Source organism: Aegilops tauschii, chromosome 6, assembly GCF_002575655.3.
Source record: "Aegilops tauschii subsp. strangulata cultivar AL8/78 chromosome 6, Aet v6.0, whole genome shotgun sequence".
Lineage (NCBI taxonomy): Eukaryota > Viridiplantae > Streptophyta > Magnoliopsida > Poales > Poaceae > Aegilops > Aegilops tauschii.
In genome coordinates, this window is record NC_053040.3 from 118467912 (window position 1) to 118489481 (window position 21570).

The 21570-nt window shown below is 44.4% G+C and overlaps 1 protein-coding gene across 1 annotated transcript; it reads right to left on the bottom strand.

The window, feature by feature from the left end:
* Nucleotides 1-612: 612 nt before the first annotated feature.
* LOC109787372 (ABC transporter G family member 1) lies at nt 613-8845 on the bottom strand. The gene is made up of 8 exons (XM_020345932.4): nt 8172-8845; nt 5418-5497; nt 3145-3609; nt 2964-3050; nt 2734-2862; nt 1772-1963; nt 1602-1688; nt 613-1481 (listed from the first exon to the last, which is right to left on the bottom strand). The coding sequence occupies exons 1-8, from the start codon at nt 8629-8631 to the stop codon at nt 849-851; spliced, it is 2133 nt and encodes a 710-aa protein (XP_020201521.1). The 5' UTR covers nt 8632-8845; the 3' UTR covers nt 613-848.
* Between the last annotated feature and the right edge of the window lie 12725 nt (nt 8846-21570).

The window sequence follows — 21570 nt, forward strand, 5'->3', positions numbered from 1 at the left end:
CATTCTATAAGCATAACAGAAGAATTGTCGGGGATGGAACCACCATATTCTGGAAAGAACCACTAACCTCATCTCTCCTTTCATATGCTATATGATATCTGTCTTAGTCTCGACATTTCTGTTTTTGAAGTGATAAATGAAGGGTGGGATGCCATCTTTATAAGTAGGGCATATGATCAATAGCTAAAGCAAAACAGGACATATGATCACATCCCCCCTTTTAAGAATAGGATGGAAGGTTGATATGCATCGTCAGATTTTTGTCAGGATGAGACCAGTGATCATTTATTTCTGTCCTGTTCACTTTTGCAAGGTTTGCCTGTAATATAATCTCATGTGTTTTTAATCTCTATTTTGTTTGCACAATTTTTTTAAAAAGGGAAGATTTCTAGTAAAAGAAATTGTAAAATCTAGTTTTTTTTGTCTCCGTCTAATTTGTCCGACATTGTCAGTAGCAGACTGTAAGCTATCATCTGGTTATTGGATATATAAATTGGCACATTATTTTCCAAATAAAGAGCATGTGTGTTATATTCCTGACTAAGAACTGGCAGACATGCACCTCAAGAGAATCCAGTCAAGAAAGTGTGACCAACACATGCAACATTCCTATCTGCAGACTAGTACTATGAACTGTATTCGTTCTCCACTTGCATACATGCATGTTGAATTCTTAGTGTATCTTCCTCATGCCTCCAGCTCTTTGCCAGGAAGCTCCAGTCCAAACAAACAGGGCCATAGCCTCTCGTATGTCTATGTAAACCCATAAAGCAAGCCATAGACTATACTGTGTTCTTATACACAATGACAGTTTAATAAAAGAAGAGAAATGAGATCTCCACCATCATCTATTTACACAATTTGCATCTCATCCCCCTTAGTTTTGGCCTGACTTCCTCAGCAATCTTGACAATTGCAAAGAACATGACCCTGTACAACACCATCATCCCACAAAGGATGGCGATGTTGACCCACTTGGAGTACCCCATCTCCACCTGCAGCTTCTCTTGCAGCACCCGAAGGCCACTGATGGTGACATTCTTCTCGACCAGCTGGTCGCTTGGGAACGTCTGCCCTATGAACTCGTTCTTGTAAAACCCCTGCACAGCGTACTTGTGGAAGGAGATGTAGTAGCAAGGGTACTTCCACACCGGCTTCGGGAGTTCGTTGGGGAGGCGGAAGAAGCCGCCATTGAGCATCATCACCCCTTGCACCCCGGCCCCAACAATGATCCCCATCAGGAAGTCTGGGACGATGACGGCGATGATCATCATCATGCTCTCCACCAGCAGTGTGCACATGCACAGGTTGACGACGAAGTAGGCGAAGCGGTCAGGCCCTTTTGTTAGCCCGGTAAGGTAGTACAGCATTGCGCCGGGGATCACAGCGATGACGGCCAGGTATGGTGTGGCCGACAGTGTGTTTGAGATCACAAACTCTGCCACGCCGTAATGGCCACTCAGCCTCTCCCTTCTGAATACCTAGAAATAAAGTGTGCAGCCAGACTTTTTTATTTATTTCAGACTTTCAGTATACAGTGAATGCATGGACATATAAGTGCTCTTATGAAAATGTTAGTCTGAAGGCAGGGAGAAAGCAACCTTTACGTCCTCTACGAAAGAAGGGAATCCTCCAATCGCCATGAAGGTAAGAAGTGCTGTCGTATACATTATTACTTCACATCTAGCCTGAAAAATCAGGGGGGACACACCAATGTTGTTGATATATAAATATTTCTGTTGCCTAATACATCATGTCTTATTGAATTTACCTGGATGGAACTGTAACTGTGGCCAACTTGGTAGAATATGGTGCCAAGACAAATGCCAATGCCCAGGTAAACACCCAAACGCATCCAGTAGTATCCTATGTCCCTGTGCATATTCACAAATGACCTTCTGGTGAGCACAAAGAGCTTTGTTGAGAAGCTGGCTTGTTCCCTCTTCCTAAATGGAGCTCCACCCTGGAATATAGCTCAAATATTAGAACACGAATTTGATCTTGAATGTGTAAACATTGCTAGGTCAGCACCATATACTCCATGGCAAGAAGTTTGTTGCCGGTTCATTGAAATGAAAATTGACATGATCTTATACAGGTTCTGAATTAATATGTTACTCCCTTCAGCTGAACTTTGAAAACTTTGACCACCAGTATCTTTTGAATATTCAGATTGGATTCATATGCATTTGTTGAAAAATATTTCCGACATGCTATAATTTTACTGGGTATTATATACTCCCTCCGATCCAAAATAAGTGTCGTGGTTTTAGTTCAAATTTATTTTGTATCGGAGGGAGTATATATTATACTACAACAGAAACAAGTGGCCAAAGTTACATTTTGAAGGCCGTGTAAATGTCTAAACGCTACTTTTTGATGAACTAGAGGGAGCATTTCACTTACTGAATTTATCTTAATAATCAATTAACAGTTACTATATACTCCCTCCATTCCACAATGTAGTGCGCTCGCACTTCCTGAGATCTAAGTTTGACCGTACATTCAACCAACGAGGCCGACTGCGGCGGGAGCAAAAATTATACCAGTCGGCCTAGTCAAACTTAGATCTCGGGAAGTGCGGGCGCACTACATTGTGAAATGAAGGGAGTACAGGTTAGTCCACATTTGGATGGTCCCTTTTTTGTAACCACACATTTTGGTACAGCCAAAACAATACAATCTTTATTCTTGAGAAAAAATATATTAAAATGGGGCTTGTAAGCAACTTACTATCCCTTTCATCTCAGCTATCCGGTCCATTGTTTTCTCTGAATAAGCGGGGGACTGGTAAGCATCTGTCAGGATCTCTATTGCTTCAGCTGCCGTTTTTCTCCTGGCTTTGGAACTTTCAACAATTTCCTGCATGCATATTGGATCATAAAGCTAAAGCAAACACATACCGTACTTTTTATTCGGAATATCATATATATAAAGAAATGACAAAGAAAATTAGGAGGTACCTCGTCAAAATCTTTGTTAATTGTCCTCAGGAAATGGTCAGAGGGATTCCTCAGGGGTGGGCATGGGAAACCACTTTCAGTGAAGAACTGTTACAGGAAATGGACAACAAAACAACTCGTAAACTCAACATTTCCATGGAGAAAAGAGGGATTTGTCATTTTTAAAATGTAGTATGATCACCTGGGTGGCGCCGGAGGCTGGTCCGAAGAAGATGGTCCTGCCGTAGGCGAGGAGGCAGAGGCGGTGGAAGAGGTCGAAGACGTCGCCGCAGGGCTGGTGCACGGCGGCGACGACAGTCATGCCCTCCCTCGCGGCGACCCTGGCGATGTGGCTCATGACGTGGTAGGAGGCGGCGCTGTCGAGCCCGCTGGTGGGCTCGTCGAGGAAGAGCAGCCGCGGGCGGGTGAGCATCTCGACGCAGATGGTGACCCGCTTCCGTTGCCCGCCGCTAATGCCCTTGGTCATCCGCCCGCCGATGCGCGTGTCCATGGCGTCCCCCAGCCCCATCTCCCGGATCACGGCGTCCGCGTGCGCCCGCTTCTCCGCTGCCGGCATGGTCCCCGGTAGCTGCAGCTGTGCCGAGTAGTAGATGGCCTCCCGCACCGACATTGTCGACATCAGCACACTGTCTTGGGTCACGTAGGCCTTCAAGTTCAGTTCACAGCACCCAGTCGTTAACTTGGACTACACATTGATCGTATCGTACGCTACCACTACTCAACAAATTGCTAATATTGAAAACAAGCATTGGAAGCATGAAACAAGATAGAAAGCAGATGTGCTTGCTGGCAGGGCAAAATGCTTAATATTACTGGTAGGGTAGATTGACCTTGGTACAAGCATGCCTTGGTAACATGCCACTGTACGTGATGTCCTTCTACCCTATTTATGTGGGTGTTAGGAACAGATGTGGCTTCTTTGGAGCTAAAATGGTACTCCCTCCGTGAGACACTTATTTTGGGACGGAGGGAGTATATGGCAAGATGGTGACAATAAAAAGAAATACCACTTAGCTAATCGGGCGACTGTTTGTATATCTAAAAAGCAAGGAGGCCTTGGTGTTTTAAATTTTGTATGCATGTCTGTGGCAAACTGTTCTACTTGACAAATATGCCAAGAATGCATGTGTCTGGAGTTCATCACACAGTTAGGCATTCCCTATCTGGTCCAGCCTGAGAAGTGTTAAACATTTGTTCTATACAAATTGCAAGAAGATTATGGGGAATGGTATAAATACCAGGTTTTGGGAGTATTGGTGGATAGGTTCTAAACCTTTTGCCAAATCTCAATGAAGGTTATACAATGCCTGTTTTGATAAGAACATCTCTGTTGCTGCTGGGATGGTGTCAATTTTGGAAGAACTCTTTGCGGGTGATTCTTGGATGCTTTGGGGAAGTATTATAGATGATTGTGAGGATGTTGTTTTAAATGATCAAAGGGACACTGCGAGGTGGATGCTTACCACTAGTGGTAATTCACAGTCAAATCTCTTTATCAGAAAATGATATTGAACATCTCTTAAGGCCCCTCCCAAAATCAAGGTTTTCCTTTGGCCGATGGCTAGAAACAGTATTCCGACCAAAGATAGCCTGCTGAGGAGGGGATGGATAGGTAGCAAGGCTTGCACATTTTGTGGTCAAGATGGAAGTGTAGATCACTTATTCTTTAGTTGCTCTATTGCTGGACTTTTATCTTGAGTTTATTGCAGTGCGCTTTGAATCTTACTCCCTTTGTAAAGTTTTATAAGATCTTTTAGATCATTAAGTACTTGTGTTCCTGTTGATCTGAATCATTTGCTTTGGAGCTTGGCCAAGGAGCTTTTCAAAGAAGCATACGTACATTTTTAGTTACTGCTGGAATCACATCTGTGTTTGTTCTTAGGCTGTTTGGAGATGCAGAAATGATGTCTGTTTTGATGACAAAGAGGATCGATGGCCCATTTGCATTGCTTCATCTGATCTATTTTCGGACCAGTTTTCGGTCCATTCCGCATAGGAAGTAGGGAAACCAAAGTGTGTTACGCTGGGGGTACCGGGTTCTCCCAAAGGATGGCAACCCGGGATTGGGATGGATACCGAGGCTGCTGACAAGTGGCTGATGCTGCATTGGTTTCTTCTTGGCCAGATGCTGAGGCTGCAGATTGATGATGTGTTGTGTTGTTACCCGTTGAATCCATCCTTGTGTTGTGCAAAACGCTCCAGGTTTAGTAAAAAGACACTGCTATAATTTGCACTACTGATCACGTACTCCCTCTGCTTAGCCACGACACTTATTTTGGGCCTGTATTATGTTGCTCTAGATTGTTTCCATTTCTTGGGTTGTGGTTCGTGTTGAACCGTCGTTTCTTGTAACGGAAATCGGAAGGGGAGGCCGGCCCCTCTTTTGCCGAAAAAAAAGAGAGAACACCAAAGCCATTTTTCTGACGTTGGAGCTCTGCTAGTACTACTACGTACCGAGGTTCCGAAGGCGAGCTTCTCCCGGCGGCCATTGATCAAGATCGACCCGGTCTCGGTGATCCCGGGCCCCAACCTTCCTGCGACGGAAGGAAAAAAAGAAATCAGCTTCGGTGGTTAAAACCAGGTACATGTGGTAGACTGGTAGCTCAGGAAGTTAACTCTGAATCAAACATTCTGCGATGCTGCACATGCGCATGTTACTACTACCACGTCTGAATTTTTATAGTACTCTCTCCACGTCTGAGTCGTTTGTTGATTGCGTTAACTCCTTGGCTGAATGAGGCTTTATCATGTCTCCGGGACAAAGAAGAAAAACAAACCGACAGAGCAATAAAGCACGTATCTTGGAAAGAAAGCTTTGACGTGGCGTGACCCGATCGAGTCGCGTCGCTCCCAGTCCCATACATCCACCTCTCTCGAACCTTCGGGTAGGGCCGTTTCATTCATGCGGCAGACGACACACACAGTGATAGCATCAAGAGAGGAATGGACTAGCAACATGGGGGCTAACAGTACGGCCGTCTCTTATGCGCAGGGCGGTCCGATCGCTGCGTTGGTGTCATCATTAAATTTGATGTTGCATCGTCGTCCATTATTGTATTGTAGAGGAGGGCTATGCCCTATGTATAGTGCTTTTATTTCGACAAAAAAGATCTGCAGTGATGCAGGTGCGCAGACAGAAATCTCTCTGTCACCAAGGTACAATTCAATGGCACTGTAGTCTGTATTTACATTAATAATAGAGTGTAATGTAATGGACAAAAAATATATAAGGTGGCTCAGTTTATTTTAGAAACTCAATTTTGTTTCTGTTTGATCCAAGTTCGCAGAAAGGTGTCAATATCTACAATACCAAATTAGTATCATTATATTTATTAGGGATCTTGAAATATATTTTATTTACTTCGCATTGTACACGATTGATCAAACATGTAAACATTTTTTAGGTTGAATGCAAATTATATTCTGAAACAGAGGGAGCATATGGCACACGCTTAGGCCATCGACAACGCTAATAGCTTGCATAGGCGCTTAGCGGAAAATAAATGTGCGAAGTTTAGTGTAGCGTCCGTGTTAGAGTCACCTCTTCGAATGCTGGAGGCGTTACGCAGAGTAAATAAAAAAAGAAAAGAATAGATAGAATGTGAGCAAAAAAGCTGAGGCGTTTGGGGACTCTTTTTGCATCCACGCCAGCCGGAATCCTGGATTCAGATGCCCTGACGCCCGTCCTTAGCACTCCCACTGTACATGCCCTTAAGGGCTAATAGCAACTTCAACGGTTTCCCTATCTTGTAAATTGACTTTATTTTTAGAGGATCCCGTAAAAAAGTCCTTTCTCCCGCTGATTTATGGGAACATGGCCTTCTCGTATCTTTTTTGCGGGATTGTAACCGCCCGACACTTCCACCCGCGGCCTGCCGGAACGTAGCCGCCTCGCCAGAATTTTGCCGGAATGCCACCACGCCGCTGCCCGCGTCGGAACACCGTCTTGCCAACATGCCCGTGAAGCCCCTCGCGCCCGCCGCCGCCGCGCCCGTGCCACCGGGATGCCTCCGCCGCTCGCTCCCGCCGCCACACGCCCACACAGCGCCCTCGCCGACATCTAGCGCACCACCCACCGGTGTCACTGACTGGCGGTTGCCAGTAATTATCTTTTTTTAATTAAAAATGAAATGAAAATGCATTTAGGAAAAGAAGATTAGGGAACTGACAAAAGTTGCTTTCAAGAAACTTCCCCAGTTTTAGGAGAAGTCCAGAAAGCACTTTTACGGGGAGATTTTAAGGGAGTTGTTCGAGTTGCTCTAAGCCCGACCCCTGATCTAGATTCTAGAGTCACAATAAACTAATACTCGTACCCAGATTCCAAGTTTCCTCGTGACTCATGTTTAACTTTGTAAGAGCCTCATTCTTAAGGTTGGGCAAGCGCCTCCTCTCTAAAATAAAGTTTCACGGAGATCATAACTATGTTGCCGGCTCTGGAAAAGAAGTCTTTGTCCACAACTGAAACTCAAATTTTCATTTTTGTGTCCACACTACAAACCATTTTTTTAAACATGATGTTATATGACTCACTCTAATATCTACGGACCAGATTGCTTCTAGATTTTATTTTTATTTTTCAAGCATGGTTTTGAATCTTCTAAAAGGAAGTGTGCAAATGTGCTCCCAAGATGGAAATGGTATATTTCAACGAGTGGGCTACTCATAAGTTCCTGAAACTTTTATGGGTGCAAGTTGATCTTGATAGTTGGGAAGAAGGTCAACTGGTGTAAATGGGAGCCCCTTTTATTTAGACGCTGCTCGGATTAGACATTAGCCCTCGTCGGAGGCGGGGACTACGAGGCGTACGGTGGGGACTGGGGAGGAAGAAGAAGCATGTTGGAGAAGGAAGATGACCGGAGGAGGAAGATGAAGGATAATCTACTTGCACAAAAGAAAAGAAAAAACACTCTATAAGATCTTCAAAAGTGATTCTATAATGCCCACCATAAACCACCGTGGAGGAGTCCTGAAATTGGGATTTACTACAGTTCTTTTTTTTTTAGGATTTATTTCTTCCTTTACTTCCATATATGGACGTGCTGCCTCTAGTTCCTCTCCGGTCTCCACTCTGTGGCCCATGCAATAGTTCACATCTCATGCAGTATGCGACATCACCCACACGCTTGGCAAAAACAACGTAGCAAAAGAAGAAGGATTTCGTTGCATTTGCAATTTGCATGCATGGGTGGTGAACTGGAGACGACGAACCTGCGAGAGTATCGAGAAGCGTGGTCTTGCCGCAGCCGGACGGCCCCATGATGGCGAGCACCTCCCCCGGCCCGGCATGCCCAGTGATCCCGCTCAGGATGCTCACCGGCTGGGCCCCGTAGGCGGCGCCGGCCACCATGACGCACACGTCCTCCCACGTCAGGAACACCCCGGGGTCCTCGTCCGTGCCCGCCCACCGGGCCGGCGCAGGCGCCACCGCTGCTGTCCTCGGCGCTACTTCCACGCCGTCGAAACCCGCCGGCCCGCGGCCGTCCACGCCCGCGGGAGCACGGCGTTGCCAGGCGCTCGCCCACGGGAATATCCTGCCCAGCGACCAGCCCGCGCCGCCCCCGCCGCCGGAGCCGGTTCGCGCGTCGGGCGTGCCGCCGCCCCAGCGCCAGAGCGGCCGCGACGGGCTCGGCGTGGGCGCCCACCGCGGCAGCGGCGACGAGGCGGCCATGACGCACGACGTGTAGCTGATAGCCTCTAGGCTCGGATCGGAGGCCCAATCGATCGGAGCTGGTACATGGAGCAGTGTGGCTGGCTACATGGCCGGGCGTGAATTAATAGCCCTCGGCATGGCTGATGCACTGTGCATTGTACTCTCCTGGATGCTCGTCACGCGCTGTGCATTGTACTCTCTCGATGACCAGAGTTTTTATGGGTCTTTTGCTGTTATTTTGAAAGTAGGAGGAAAAACGTCTACTCTCATGATGGGGAAAACAATACAATAATCTTAACCTAAAAATAATAATAATGCAGTGGACACAAAGTTGCTGTTCGATCGGTGTGTTTGTAGTTATATGGGGCTGGCCAGCGTGTTTCCTCATTAATTGGCCGGCGCATCATGGCGACCGCAAATCTTACAGCAGCCCCCCATTAATCATGCGATGTTGCAGTTGGACACCAAAGCAACTTCAAAAAGATGCAGCAATCACGCGTCGTCTCAATCGATCATCCTATGTTGCAGTGGAATGTACCAAAACAACGTCTTCAAAAAGGTGCAACAGTCGTGCGACAACTTCTTCCGGAAGGAGATGCCGCGCAAGCGTTTTCGTTGTCGGAGTCCAGCAAACAAGTCGGTAGAAGCCTTCGCCTCGGCACATAGAAAATCCAACATCACTTGACCTACCCTAGGAAGGCTAGATCGTTCCAAGCAGTTGTTGCGGTGCTGCAAACATGGCAGCAAAACAGCTGCTAGGTGTGGCCCGGGCTGATGAGGAAGCTTGTGAAAACTTGCAGCGTCACAATGCAAAAAGGGTGCGACAGATGAGTTCCTTGCTCCTCACAAAAAGATACAAACTACTGTGCTCTAAAGAAGTTTCGTGCACGAATCAATTCGTTGTCACCTCAATCTGGCTATTATAAGGGACTGCGTTGGGGATGAGGCAGAGTTAAGGATGAAGGCCATACAAGAGCTATAAGGTTTAGAATTAGGAGCGAATAGGGTGTGGGTGTTCAACAATTAGGCAGAGTTTAGCTAGAAAGCTTGATCCTGCAGCACCAGCTATCGGCGTGCTTGATAGTCCAAGCCAGTTTCTAATGCAGCAGGCCGTTTGATCAAGGACCGAGCTAGGAATGAATGGAGGAGGAGGGGCACTAATTGCCAAGCATTAGGGGGGCGGAGGGGGGGGGGCTAATTGTTGTTTTTTTGAAGGATATATACAAAATTTTCTCGATTATGGAGAGGGCCATGCCTCCTCGCCCCCATTAGCTTCATGATTGCGTCCGATGGAAAGGGGATACCGGACAGTGGATCGGATGGCGGGCTCTCACATCTGTGAAACCGGATAATTACGCTATCTTAGTCGCCCTTGTAAAAAAACAGTCCTGTTTTCCATCTTTCTTTCATCAAAATTTCCTTTTCTTTCATTTTTCAGGAGCAAAGGTACTGAACAGCCGGTCAATTTAATCAAAGCGGCACGTGCGAAGGTACTGCCTACAATTTGAGACAACAACTTAATGGACACAACGCATTTGTGGACTACCTAATTTGGTTGATCAGATTTAGATCATCAAATCAAATCTAACAAAAAAAGTCGTTGTTGTACTCCATCCAAATATATACTTGAACAGTTTCAAAAATAAATATATATATACTTGAAGAGAAAGAGTATGGGCAAGACTGTTGGATTTGGTTTGCCTCTTCAACTTTTCTCCGCTGTAATAACGCGGACCAAGCGTTGTGGCATGGTTGGTAGCTAGCTTCAACTTAAAAGCTCCATGTGCCAAGTTAGTGTTCTTCAAACCCCAAAGTCATGCATGCTCACCCTCCACCAGCAACTCATTTTAAAGCAAGACAACATGAATAGCATGCATGTGCCGTGAGGTCATTGTAGTATGCGCATGTACACCACATTTAAGGCCAACGTACGATTGCCAAGCTTTTTCACTTCAGTCACAAATATTTTGGATTGATATTTAATTATCTATACATATGAAGTACTCCCTCCGTCTAGGATGTGCGCCGCAACCAAGGCGGAGGGAAAAACGAGAGAACTTAATGTTTATTTGTTAATTAATAGCATTGCATGCAATGAACTGACCACTGCATATCGTATTTGGTAGTCTCAAGTCATTGAAAGCACACACGCACCACATCTCTTATTGGTTGATTGCTTTATTCATGCCAAAAACCAATAGACGAGGTGAGAGTTAATGCATCGCGCCTAAGTGTTTTGGAATTATTTGGTTTTCGTAAGGTACTCACCTTGATACCCCTCCATTTTTACAAGGCAACAAATTCAAATTACAGGTACCAAGGTAAAATTTAATACATGTTTTATAACCTAACTTTTTTCTCGTTTACTGGGATCATTAATACACTGCATGCATGCAAAAAAAAACGGAATGGAAGAAGTAGATAAGGGTCATTATGGCTGCATGCATGCAAGTATTAAACAAGTTGATAGTACGAGAAAACATCATTAATTTTTTGCCTCGATTACTGCTGATGGCCTTATATAGATGCAAAATGTATATTTCATAATGACCTTGTATAAGTAAATGAAAGGAATACTACCTCCATATGAGTTTATTAGTCTCCACTGTATTTTGAGCCAAAATTTGATCACATACGTACTTGACTAGCAAAGTGTAATGCATGTGAAAAAAATATTGTTGTATTCGTATTTGACTATAGTTTTTGATAATATTATTTTTGCTACATATAACTTATATTTATTAGTAAATCACATGGTCAAAATACGACCCAAAATACGATGAGACTAGTAAACCAGGACGAAGATAGTACATTATTTTAATTTATACTAATAGTTAACTAGTTGAAGGCACGTGTTGTGCATGTGGTGTCTTGCGTTAAACTGTAAATAAGATGTTCTTACCTTTGAGTATGATTCATTCGAAATGATCAAACAACTGGCAACATCATACCCATCACACAAAAGAATTAGCAATATTATTACCTCTTGGTAGGTAAGAGGCTCGTAATGTTTATGCAAGCAGTGACTACGTACAAGTAAAACAAGCTTTACCTTAAGTCAATGGAGTGTGAGAATCCTTTCATTTCTCTTTACTTCACATATTAACTTTACCTTAAGTCAAATTTTATAAAGTTTGACCAAAATTATAGAAAAATATCAACATTCTCAGTATAAAATAAATTTGATTAAAGTTGAATTTTTTTGACTAAAGACAAAATTAATGTGGGGAGTAAAAAGCATTGAAGGAAATCAATGGAGTATGAGAGAGTACTAGAGGCAAACGTTTGCTTCTGTTGGAAAACGTAGTGGAAAACAAAACAATTCGCCATACGATCACCCAGGAACAATATGAAGATGCATAGAAGGTTTGGATCACGATCATTACCAACTTTGGAGTGCACCTGAAGTAGACGAGTCGATGTAGATCGTAGCTGGAGTCCCTCGAACCATAGATGAATGATCCCGCGAACCGTCCACGAACGAACGACCAAAATCGCGACCTATCTATTTGATTGCAAGTGTACGGTCTTCATGATTCGGCGGCGCTTCGCCGTCCAGAGCTAATCGTCGACGGAGAATTATAGGGAGGAGATTAGAACCACACCGGACTTCTAATTATGAGGATCAAAGGAACTAGGTCTAGCTCTAATTATATATACTAGGATTAATTAGAACTAGAACTAAATGAACTAGAGGAGGCTCCAAAACTTTTGTCTCAATAGTGCAAAAACCTCTAGTATATATAGGTTGGAGGGAGAGGAAGGGGCGCCACAGAAGGAGGGAAGGTTTCCCTCCTTGGTGCGCCGGCCTAGGGGAGAGGAGGAATCATCCCCCCTCCAATTCGGCCTCTCTACATGGACCCTTGTGGCCCAAGTTGTCTTCCACTACTTGGTCTTTTAAGGCATGTTGACATTAAATTAAATATAAAAGTCCACTAACAATTACTAGAGCCTTTTATTATAAACTTAACACCTTCAAAAATATTTTTCACCTATATATTATTTGTTGTTAATACCCGGTATTGCCCGATAAACTCCGAAACCCATCCGGTGACCCAGAAAGGCTTCTGGATCCTCTCGAAACTATCCCCAATATCAATGAAACAATTCCATAAATAAATCTTCGATACTCTCATCCGACTAACACTCAGCAGATCGTGATTACCGTAAGCTTATGACCCCGTAGGTTCGGTAAAATATACACATGAATGAAACCCCTTCGTTCAATGACCGATAGCGGAACCGTGAACGTCCATATAATCCCTATGATTACACGAATGACAGTCGAGTGAACCTTTGGTTATCATTGTTGGGGAACGTAGCAGAAATTCAAAATTTTCTACGCATCACCAAGATCAATCTATGGAGTAATCTAGCACCGAGGGGAAGGGGAGTGCATCTACATACCATTGTAGATCGCTAAGCGGAAGCGTTGCAAGAACGCGGATGAAGGAGTCGTACTCGTAGCGATTCAGATCGCGGTTGATTCCGATCCAAGCGCCGAACCACAGCGCCTCCGCGTTCAACACACGTGCAGCCCGGTGACGTCTCCCACGCCTTGATCCAGCAAGGAGAGAGGGAGAGGTTGGGGAGGACTCCGTCCAGCAGCAGCACGACGACGTGGTGGTGATGGAGGAGCGTGGCAATCCTGCAGGGCTTCGCCAAGCACCGCAGGAGAGGAGGAGGACATGGAAGAGGGGGAGGGCTGCGCCATAACTTGGGTTGCTGCTGCCCTCCCACCCCCACATATATATAGAGGCAAGGGAGAGGGGGGCCGGCCCCCTCAGATCCAATCTGAGGAGGGGGCGGCGGCCAGGGGGATGCCTTGCCCCCCAAGGCAAGGGGGGCGCCTCCCCTTAGGGTTCCCCCAAACCCCCAGGCGCATGGGCCCTGGGAGGGAAGGCGCCCAGCCCACTAAGGGGCTGGTCCCTCTCCACATACAGCCCATAGGGCCCTCCGGGGCTGGTGGCCCCTCCCGGTGGACCCCCGGAACCCTCCGGTGGTCCCGGTACATTACCGGTGACGCCCGAAACTCTTCCGGTGACCAAAACAGGACTTCCCATATATAAATATTTACCTCCGGACCATTCCGGAACTCCTCGTGACGTCCGGGATCTCATCCGGGACTCCGAACAACATTCGGTAACCACGTATATCTATTCCCTATAACCCCAGCGTCATCGAACCTTAAGTGTGTAGACCCTACGGGTTCGGGAACCATGCAGACATGACCGAGACGTTCTCCGGCCAATAACCAACAACGGGATCTGGATACCCATGTTGGCTCCCACATGTTCCACGATGATCTCATCGGATGAACCATGATGTCGGGGATTCAATCAATCCTGTATACAATTCCCTTTGTCAATCGGTATGTTACTTGCCCGAGATTCGATCGTCGGTATCCCGATACCTTGTTCAATCTCGTTACCAGCAAGTCTCTTTACTCGTTCCGTAACACATCATCCCGCGTCAACTCCTTGGTCACATTGTGCACATTATGATGATGTCCTACCGAGTGGGCCCAGAGATACCTCTCCGTTTACACGGAGTGACAAATCCCAGTCTCGATTTGTGCCAACCCAACAGACACTTTCGGAGATACCTGTAGTGCACCTTTATAGCCACCCAGTTACGTTGTGACGTTTGGTACACCCAAAGCATTCCTACGGTATCCGGGACTTGCACAATCTCATGGTCTAAGGAAATGATACTTGACATTAGAAAAGCTCTTAGCAAACGAACTACACGATCTTGTGCTAGGCTTAGGATTGGATCTTGTCCATCACATCATTCTCCTAATGATGTGATCCCGTTATCAACGACATCCAATGTCCATGGCCAGGAAACCGTAACCATCTATTGATCAACGAGCTAGTCTCCTAGAGGCTTACTAGGGACATGGTGTTGTCTATGTATCCACACATGTATCTGAGTTTCCTATCAACACAATTCTAGCATGGATAATAAACGATTATCATGAACAAGGAAATATAATAATAACCAATTTATTATTGCCTCTAGGGCATATTTCCAACAGTCTCCCACTTGCACTAGAGTCAATAATCTAGTTCACATCACCATGTGATTAACACTCACAGGTCACATCACCATGTGACCAACATCCAAAGAGTTTACTAGAGTCAACAATCTAGTTCACATCACTATGTGATTAACACTCAATGAGTTCTGATTTGATCATGTTATGCTTGTGAGAGAGGTTATTAGTCAACGGGTCTGAACCTTTCAGATCCGTGTGTGCTTTACAAATATCTATGTCATCTTGTGGATGCTACCACGCGCTACTTGGAGCCATTTCAAATAACTGCTCTACTATACGAATCCGGTTTACTACTCAGAGTCATCCGGATTAGTGTCAAAGTTCGCATCGACGTAACCCTTTACGACGAACTCCTTTTCACCTCCATAATCGAGAAAATTCCTTAGTCCACTAGATACTAAGGATAAGTTCGACCGCTGTCATGTGATCCATTCCCGGATTACTATTGTACCCCTTGACCAACTCATGGCAAGGCACCCTTCATGTGCGGTACACAACATAGCATACTGTAGAGCCTATGTCTAAAGCATAGGGGACGACCTTCGTCCTTTCTCTCTCTTCTGCTGTGTTCAGGTCTTGAGTCTTACTCAATACTCACACCTTGTAACTCAGGTAAGAACTCCTTCTTTGACTGATCTATTTTGAACTCTTTCAAAATCATGTCAAGGTGTGCGTTCTTTGAATGTATCATCCGGCGTCTTGATCTATCTCTATAGATCTTGATGCCCAATATGTAAGCAGCTTTATCCAGGTCTTCCTTTGAAAAACTCCTTTCAAACAACCCTTTATGCTTTCCAGAAATTCTACATCATTTCGGATCAACAATATGTCATTCACATATACTTATCAGAAATGTTGTAGCGCTCCCACTCACTTTATTGTAAATACAAGTTTCTAACAAACTTTGTATAAACCCAAAAACTTTGATCACTCCATCAAAGCGTATATTCTGACTCCGAGATGCTTGCTCTAGTCCATGGAAGGATCGCTGGAGCTAGCATACCTTTTAGCATCCTTAGGATCGACAAAACCTTTCTGATTGTATCACATACAACCTTTCCTTACGAAAACTGGTAAGGAAACTTGTTTTGACATCCATCTGCCAGATTTCATAAATGCAGCTAATGCTAACATGATTCCGACGGACTTAAGCATCGCTACGGATGAGAAAATCTCATCGTAGTCAACTCCTTGAACTTGTGAAAATACTCTTTGCCACAAGTCGAGCTTCATAGACGGTAACATAACCGTCCATGTCCGTCTTCTTCTTAAAGATCCATTTATCTCTATGGCTTGCCGATCATCGGGCAAGTTCACCAAAGTCCATGCTTTGTTCTAATACATGGATCCTATCTCGGATTTCATGGCTTCTAACCATTTGTCGGAATATGGGCCCACCATCGCTTCTCCATAGCTCGTAGGTTCAGTATTGTCTAACAACATGATATCTAAGACAGGATTACCGTACCACTCAGGAGTAGTACATGTCTCGACCTACGAGGTTTGGTTGTGACTTGATCCGAAGTTTCATGATCACTATCATAAGCTTCCACTTCAATTGGTGTAGGTGCCACAGGAACAACTTCCTGTGCCCTGCTACACACTAGTTGAAGTCATGGTTCGATAACCTCATCAAGTCTCCACCATCTTCCCACTCAATTCTTTCGAGAGAAACTTTTCCTCGAGAAAGGAACCGTTTCTAGAAGCAATTACTTTTGCTTCCAGATCTGAAATAGGAGGTATACCCAACTGTTTTGGGTATTCTATGAAGATGCATTTATCCGCTTTGGGTTCGAGCTTATCAGCCTGAAACTTTTTCACATAAGCGTCGCAGCCCCAAACTTTTAAGAAACGACAACTTAGGTTTCTCTAAACGGTGTCGTCTCAACGGAATTGTGTGGTGCCCTATTTAAAGTGAATGCGGTTGTCTCTAATGCCTAACCCATAAACGACAATGTAATTCGATAAGAGACATCATGGTATGCACTATATCCAATAGGGTGCAGTTATGATGTTCGGACACACCATCACACTATAGTGTTCCAGGTGGTATTAGTCGTGAAACAATTTCCACAATTTCTTAATTGTGTGCCAACCTCGTAACTCAGATATTCATCTCTGTGATCATATCACAGACATTTTATCCTCTTGTCACGACGATCTTCAACTTCACTCTGAAATTACTTGAACCTTTCAATAATTCAGACTTGTGTTTCATCAAGTAAATATACTCATCATCTACTCAAATCATCTGTGAAGTAAGAACATAACGATATCCACTGCATGCCTCAGCACTCATTGGACTGCGCACATCAAAATGTATTACTTCCAACAAGTTGCTTTCTTGTTCCATCTTACTGAAAACGAGGCCTTTCAGTCATCTTTCCCATGTGGTATGATTTGCATGTCTCAAGTGATTCAAAATCAAGTGAGTCCAAACGATCCATCTGCATGGAGTTTCTTCATGCATATATACCAATAGACATGGTTCGCATGTCTCAATCTTTTCAAAAACGAGTGAGTCCAAAGATCCATCTACATGGAGCTTCTTCATGCGTTCTATACCAATATGACTCAAATGGCAGTGCCACAAGTATGTGGTACTATCATTACTATTTTATATCTTTTGGCACGAACATGTGTATCATTGCGATCGAGATTCATTTTAGGTGCAAGACCATTGAAGGTATTATTCAAATAAATAGAGTAACCATTATTCTCCTTAAATGAATAACCGTATTGCAATAAACATAATCCAATCATGCTCAACGCAAACACCAAATCTCGATGGTGGAGGGAGCATGCGATGCTTGATCACATCAACCTTGGAAACACTTCCAACACATATCGTCATCTCACCTTTAGCTAGTCTCCGTTTATTCCGCAACTTTTATTTCGAGTTACTAACACTTAGCAACCGAACCGGTATCTAATACCCTGGTGCTGCTAGGAGTACTAGTAAAGTACACATTCATATAATGTATATCCAATATACTTCTGTCGACCTTGCCTGCCTTCTCATCTACCAAGTATCTAGGGTAGTTCTGCTTCAGTGACCATTCCCCTCATTACAAAAGCACTTAGTCTCGGGTTTGGGTTCAACCTTGGGATTCTTCACTAGAGCAGCAAATGATTTGCTGTTTCATGAAGTATCCCTTTTGCCCTTGCCCTTCTAGAAACTAGTGGTTTTACTAACCATCAACAATTGATGCTCCTTCTTGATTTCTACTTTCGCGGTGTCAAACATCGCGAGTTGCTCAAGGATCATCATGTCTATCCCTGATATGTTATAGTTCATCACGAAGCTCTAATAGCTTGGTGGCAGTGACTGTGGAGAACCATCACTATCTCATCTGGAAGATTAACTCCCACTCGATTCAAGCGATTGTAGTACTCAGACAATTTGAGCACATGCTCAACGATTGAGCTTTTCTCCCTTAGTTTGCAGGCTTAAGAAACTTGTCAGAGGTCTCATACCTCTTGACGTGGGCACTAGTCTGAAATCCCAATTTCAGTCTTCGGAACATCTCATATGTTTTGCGACGTTTCAAAACCGTCTTTGGTGCCACAATTCTAAACCGTTAGCATTACGCACTGAACTATCACGTAGTCATCAAAACATGTATGTCAGATGTTTCGCAACATCTACAGACGACGCTGAGGTTCAGCACACTGAGCGGTGCATTAAGGACATAAGCCTTCTGTGCAGCAATGAGGACAATCCTCAGTTTACGGACCCAGTCCGCATAATTGCTACTATCAACTTTCAACTAAATTTTCTCTAGGAACATATCTTAAACAGTAGAACTAAAGCGTAAGCTATGACATAATTTGCAAAGACCTTTTGACTATGTTCATGATAATTAAGTTCATCTGATTATTTAATGAACTCCCACTCAGATAGACATCCCTCTAGTCATCTAAGTGATACATGATCCGAGTCAAACTAGGCCGTGTCCGATCATCACGTGAGACGGACTAGTCATCATCGGTGAACATCTCCATGTTGATCGTATGTACTATACGACTCATGTTCGACCTTTCGATCTCTTGTGTTCCGAGGCCATGTCTGTACATGCTAGGCTCGTCAAGTCAACCTAAGTGTTTCGCATGTGTTTCGAGGCCATGTCTGTACATGCTAGGCTCGTCAACACCCGTTGTATTCGAACATTAGAATCTATCACACCCGATCATCACGTGGTGCTTCGAAACAACGAACCTTCGCAACGGTGCACAGTTAGGGGGAACACGTCTCTTGAAATTTTAGTGAGGGATCATCTTATTTATGCTACCGTTGTTCTAAGCAAATAAGATGTAAACATGATAAACATCACATGCAAATTATAAAGTGACATGATATGGCCAATATCATCTTGCGCCTTTTGATCTTCATCTTCGAGGCGCGACATGATCACCTTCGTCACCGGCATGACACCATGATCTCCATCATCATGATCTCCATCATCGTGTCTTCATGAAGTTGTCTCGCCAACTATTACTTCTACTACTATGGCTAACGATTAGCAATAAAGTGAAGTAATTACATGGCGTTTTTCATTGACACGCAGGTCATACAATAAATTAAGACAACTCCTATGGCTCCTGTCGGTTGTCATACTCATCGACATGCAAGTCGTGATTCCTATTACAAGAACATGATCAATCTCATACATCACGTATATCATTCATCACATCCTTTTGGCCATATCACATCACATAACATACCCTGCAAAAACAAGTTAGACGTCCTCTAATTGTCGTTGCATGTTTTACGTGGCTGCTATGGGATTCTAGCAAGAATGTTTCTTACCTACGCAAAAGCCACAACGTGATATACCAATTTCTATTTACTCTTCATAAGGACCCTTTTCATCGAATCCGATCCGACTAAAGTGGGAGAGACAGACACCCGCTAGCCACCTTATGCAACTAGTGCATGTCAGTCGGTGGAACCTGTCTCACGTAAGAGTACGTGTAAGGTCGGTCCGCGCCGCTTCATCCCACGATGCCGCCGAATCAAGATAAGACTAGTAACGGCAAGTAATTGACAAAATCAACGCCCACAACTACTTTGTGTTCTACTCGTGCATAGAAACTACGCATAGACCTAGCTCATGATGCCACTGTTGGGGAATGTAGCAGAAATAGAACTAAAGCGTAAGCTATGACATAATTTGCAAAGACCTTTTGACTATGTTCATGATAATTAAGTTCATCTGATTATTTAATGAACTCCCACTCAGATAGACATCCCTCTAGTCATCTAAGTGATACATGATCCGAGTCAAACTAAAGCGTAAGCTATGACATAATTTGCAAAGACCTTTTGACTATGTTCATGATAATTAAGTTCATCTGATTATTTAATGAACTCCCACTCAGATAGACATCCCTCTAGTCATCTAAGTGATACATGATCCGAGTCAAACTAGGCCGTGTCCGATCATCACGTGAGACGGACTAGTCATCATCGGTGAACATCTCCATGTTGATCGTATGTACTATACGACTCATGTTCGACCTTTCGATCTCTTGTGTTCCGAGGCCATGTCTGTACATGCTAGGCTCGTCAAGTCAACCTAAGTGTTTCGCATGTGTTTCGAGGCCATGTCTGTACATGCTAGGCTCGTCAACACCCGTTGTATTCGAACATTAGAATCTATCACACCCGATCATCACGTGGTGCTTTGAAACAACGAACCTTCGCAACGGTGCACAGTTAGGGGGAACACGTCTCTTGAGATTTTAGTGAGGGATCATCTTATTTATGCTACCGTCGTTCTAAGAAAATAAGATGTAAACATGATAAACATCACATGCAAATCATAAAGTGACATGATATGGCCAATATCATCTTGCGCCTTTTGATCTCCATCTTCGAGGCGCGACATGATCACCTTCGTCACCGGCATGACACCATGATCTCCATCATCGTGTCTTCATGAAGTTGTCTCGCCAACTATTACTTCTACTACTATGGCTAACGATTAGCAATAAAGTGAAGTAATTACATGGCGTTTTTCATTGACACGCAGGTCATACAATAAATTAAGACAACTCCTATGGCTCCTGCCGGTTGTCATACTCATCGACATGCAAGTCGTGATTCCTATTACAAGAACATGATCAATCTCATACATCACATATATCATTCATCACATCCTTTTGGCCATATCACATCACATAGCATACCCTGCAAAAACAAGTTAGACGTCCTCTAATTGTCGTTGCATGTTTTACGTGGCTGCTATGGGATTCTAGCAAGAACGTTTCTTACCTACGCAAAAGCCACAACGTGATATGCCAATTTCTATTTACTCTTCATAAGGACCCTTTTCATCGAATCCGATCCGACTAAAGTGGGAGAGACAGACACCCGCTAGCCACCTTATGCAACTAGTGCATGTCAGTCGGTGGAACCTGTCTCACGTAAGAGTACGTGTAAGGTCGGTCCGCGCCGCTTCATCCCACGATGCCGCCGAATCAAGATAAGACTAGTAACGGCAAGTAAATTGACAAAATCGACGCCCACAACTACTTTGTGTTCTACTCGTGCATAGAAACTACGCATAGACCTAGCTCATGATGCCACTGTTGGGGAACGTAGCAGAAATTCAAAATTTTCTACGCATCACCAAGATCAATCTATGGAGTTTACTAGCAACTAGAGGGAAGGAGTGCATCTACATACCCTTGTAGATCGCGAGCGGAAGCGTTCGAGAGAACGGGGTTGATGGAGTCGTACTCGTCGTGATCCAAATCACCGATGATCCTAGCGCCGAACGGAAGGCACCTCCGCATTCAACACACGTACGGAGCAGCAACGTCTCCTCCTTCTTGATCCAGCAAGGGGGGAGGAGAGGTTGATGGAGATCCAGCAGCACGACGACGTGGTG

Excerpts from the sequence above, each read along its gene's own strand:
- LOC109787372 (XM_020345932.4), bottom strand. The coding sequence starts at position 8,631 with ATGGCCGCCTCGTCGCCGCTGCCGCGGTGGGCGCCCACGCCGAGCCCG. Across the intron at positions 3,610-5,417 it reads AGCTCGCCTTCGGAACCTCG|GCCTACGTGACCCAAGACAG; the intron begins GTACGTAGTAGT and ends CTGAACTTGAAG. Across the intron at positions 1,964-2,733 it reads TAGCTGAGATGAAAGGGATA|GGTGGAGCTCCATTTAGGAA; the intron begins GTAAGTTGCTTA and ends GCTATATTCCAG.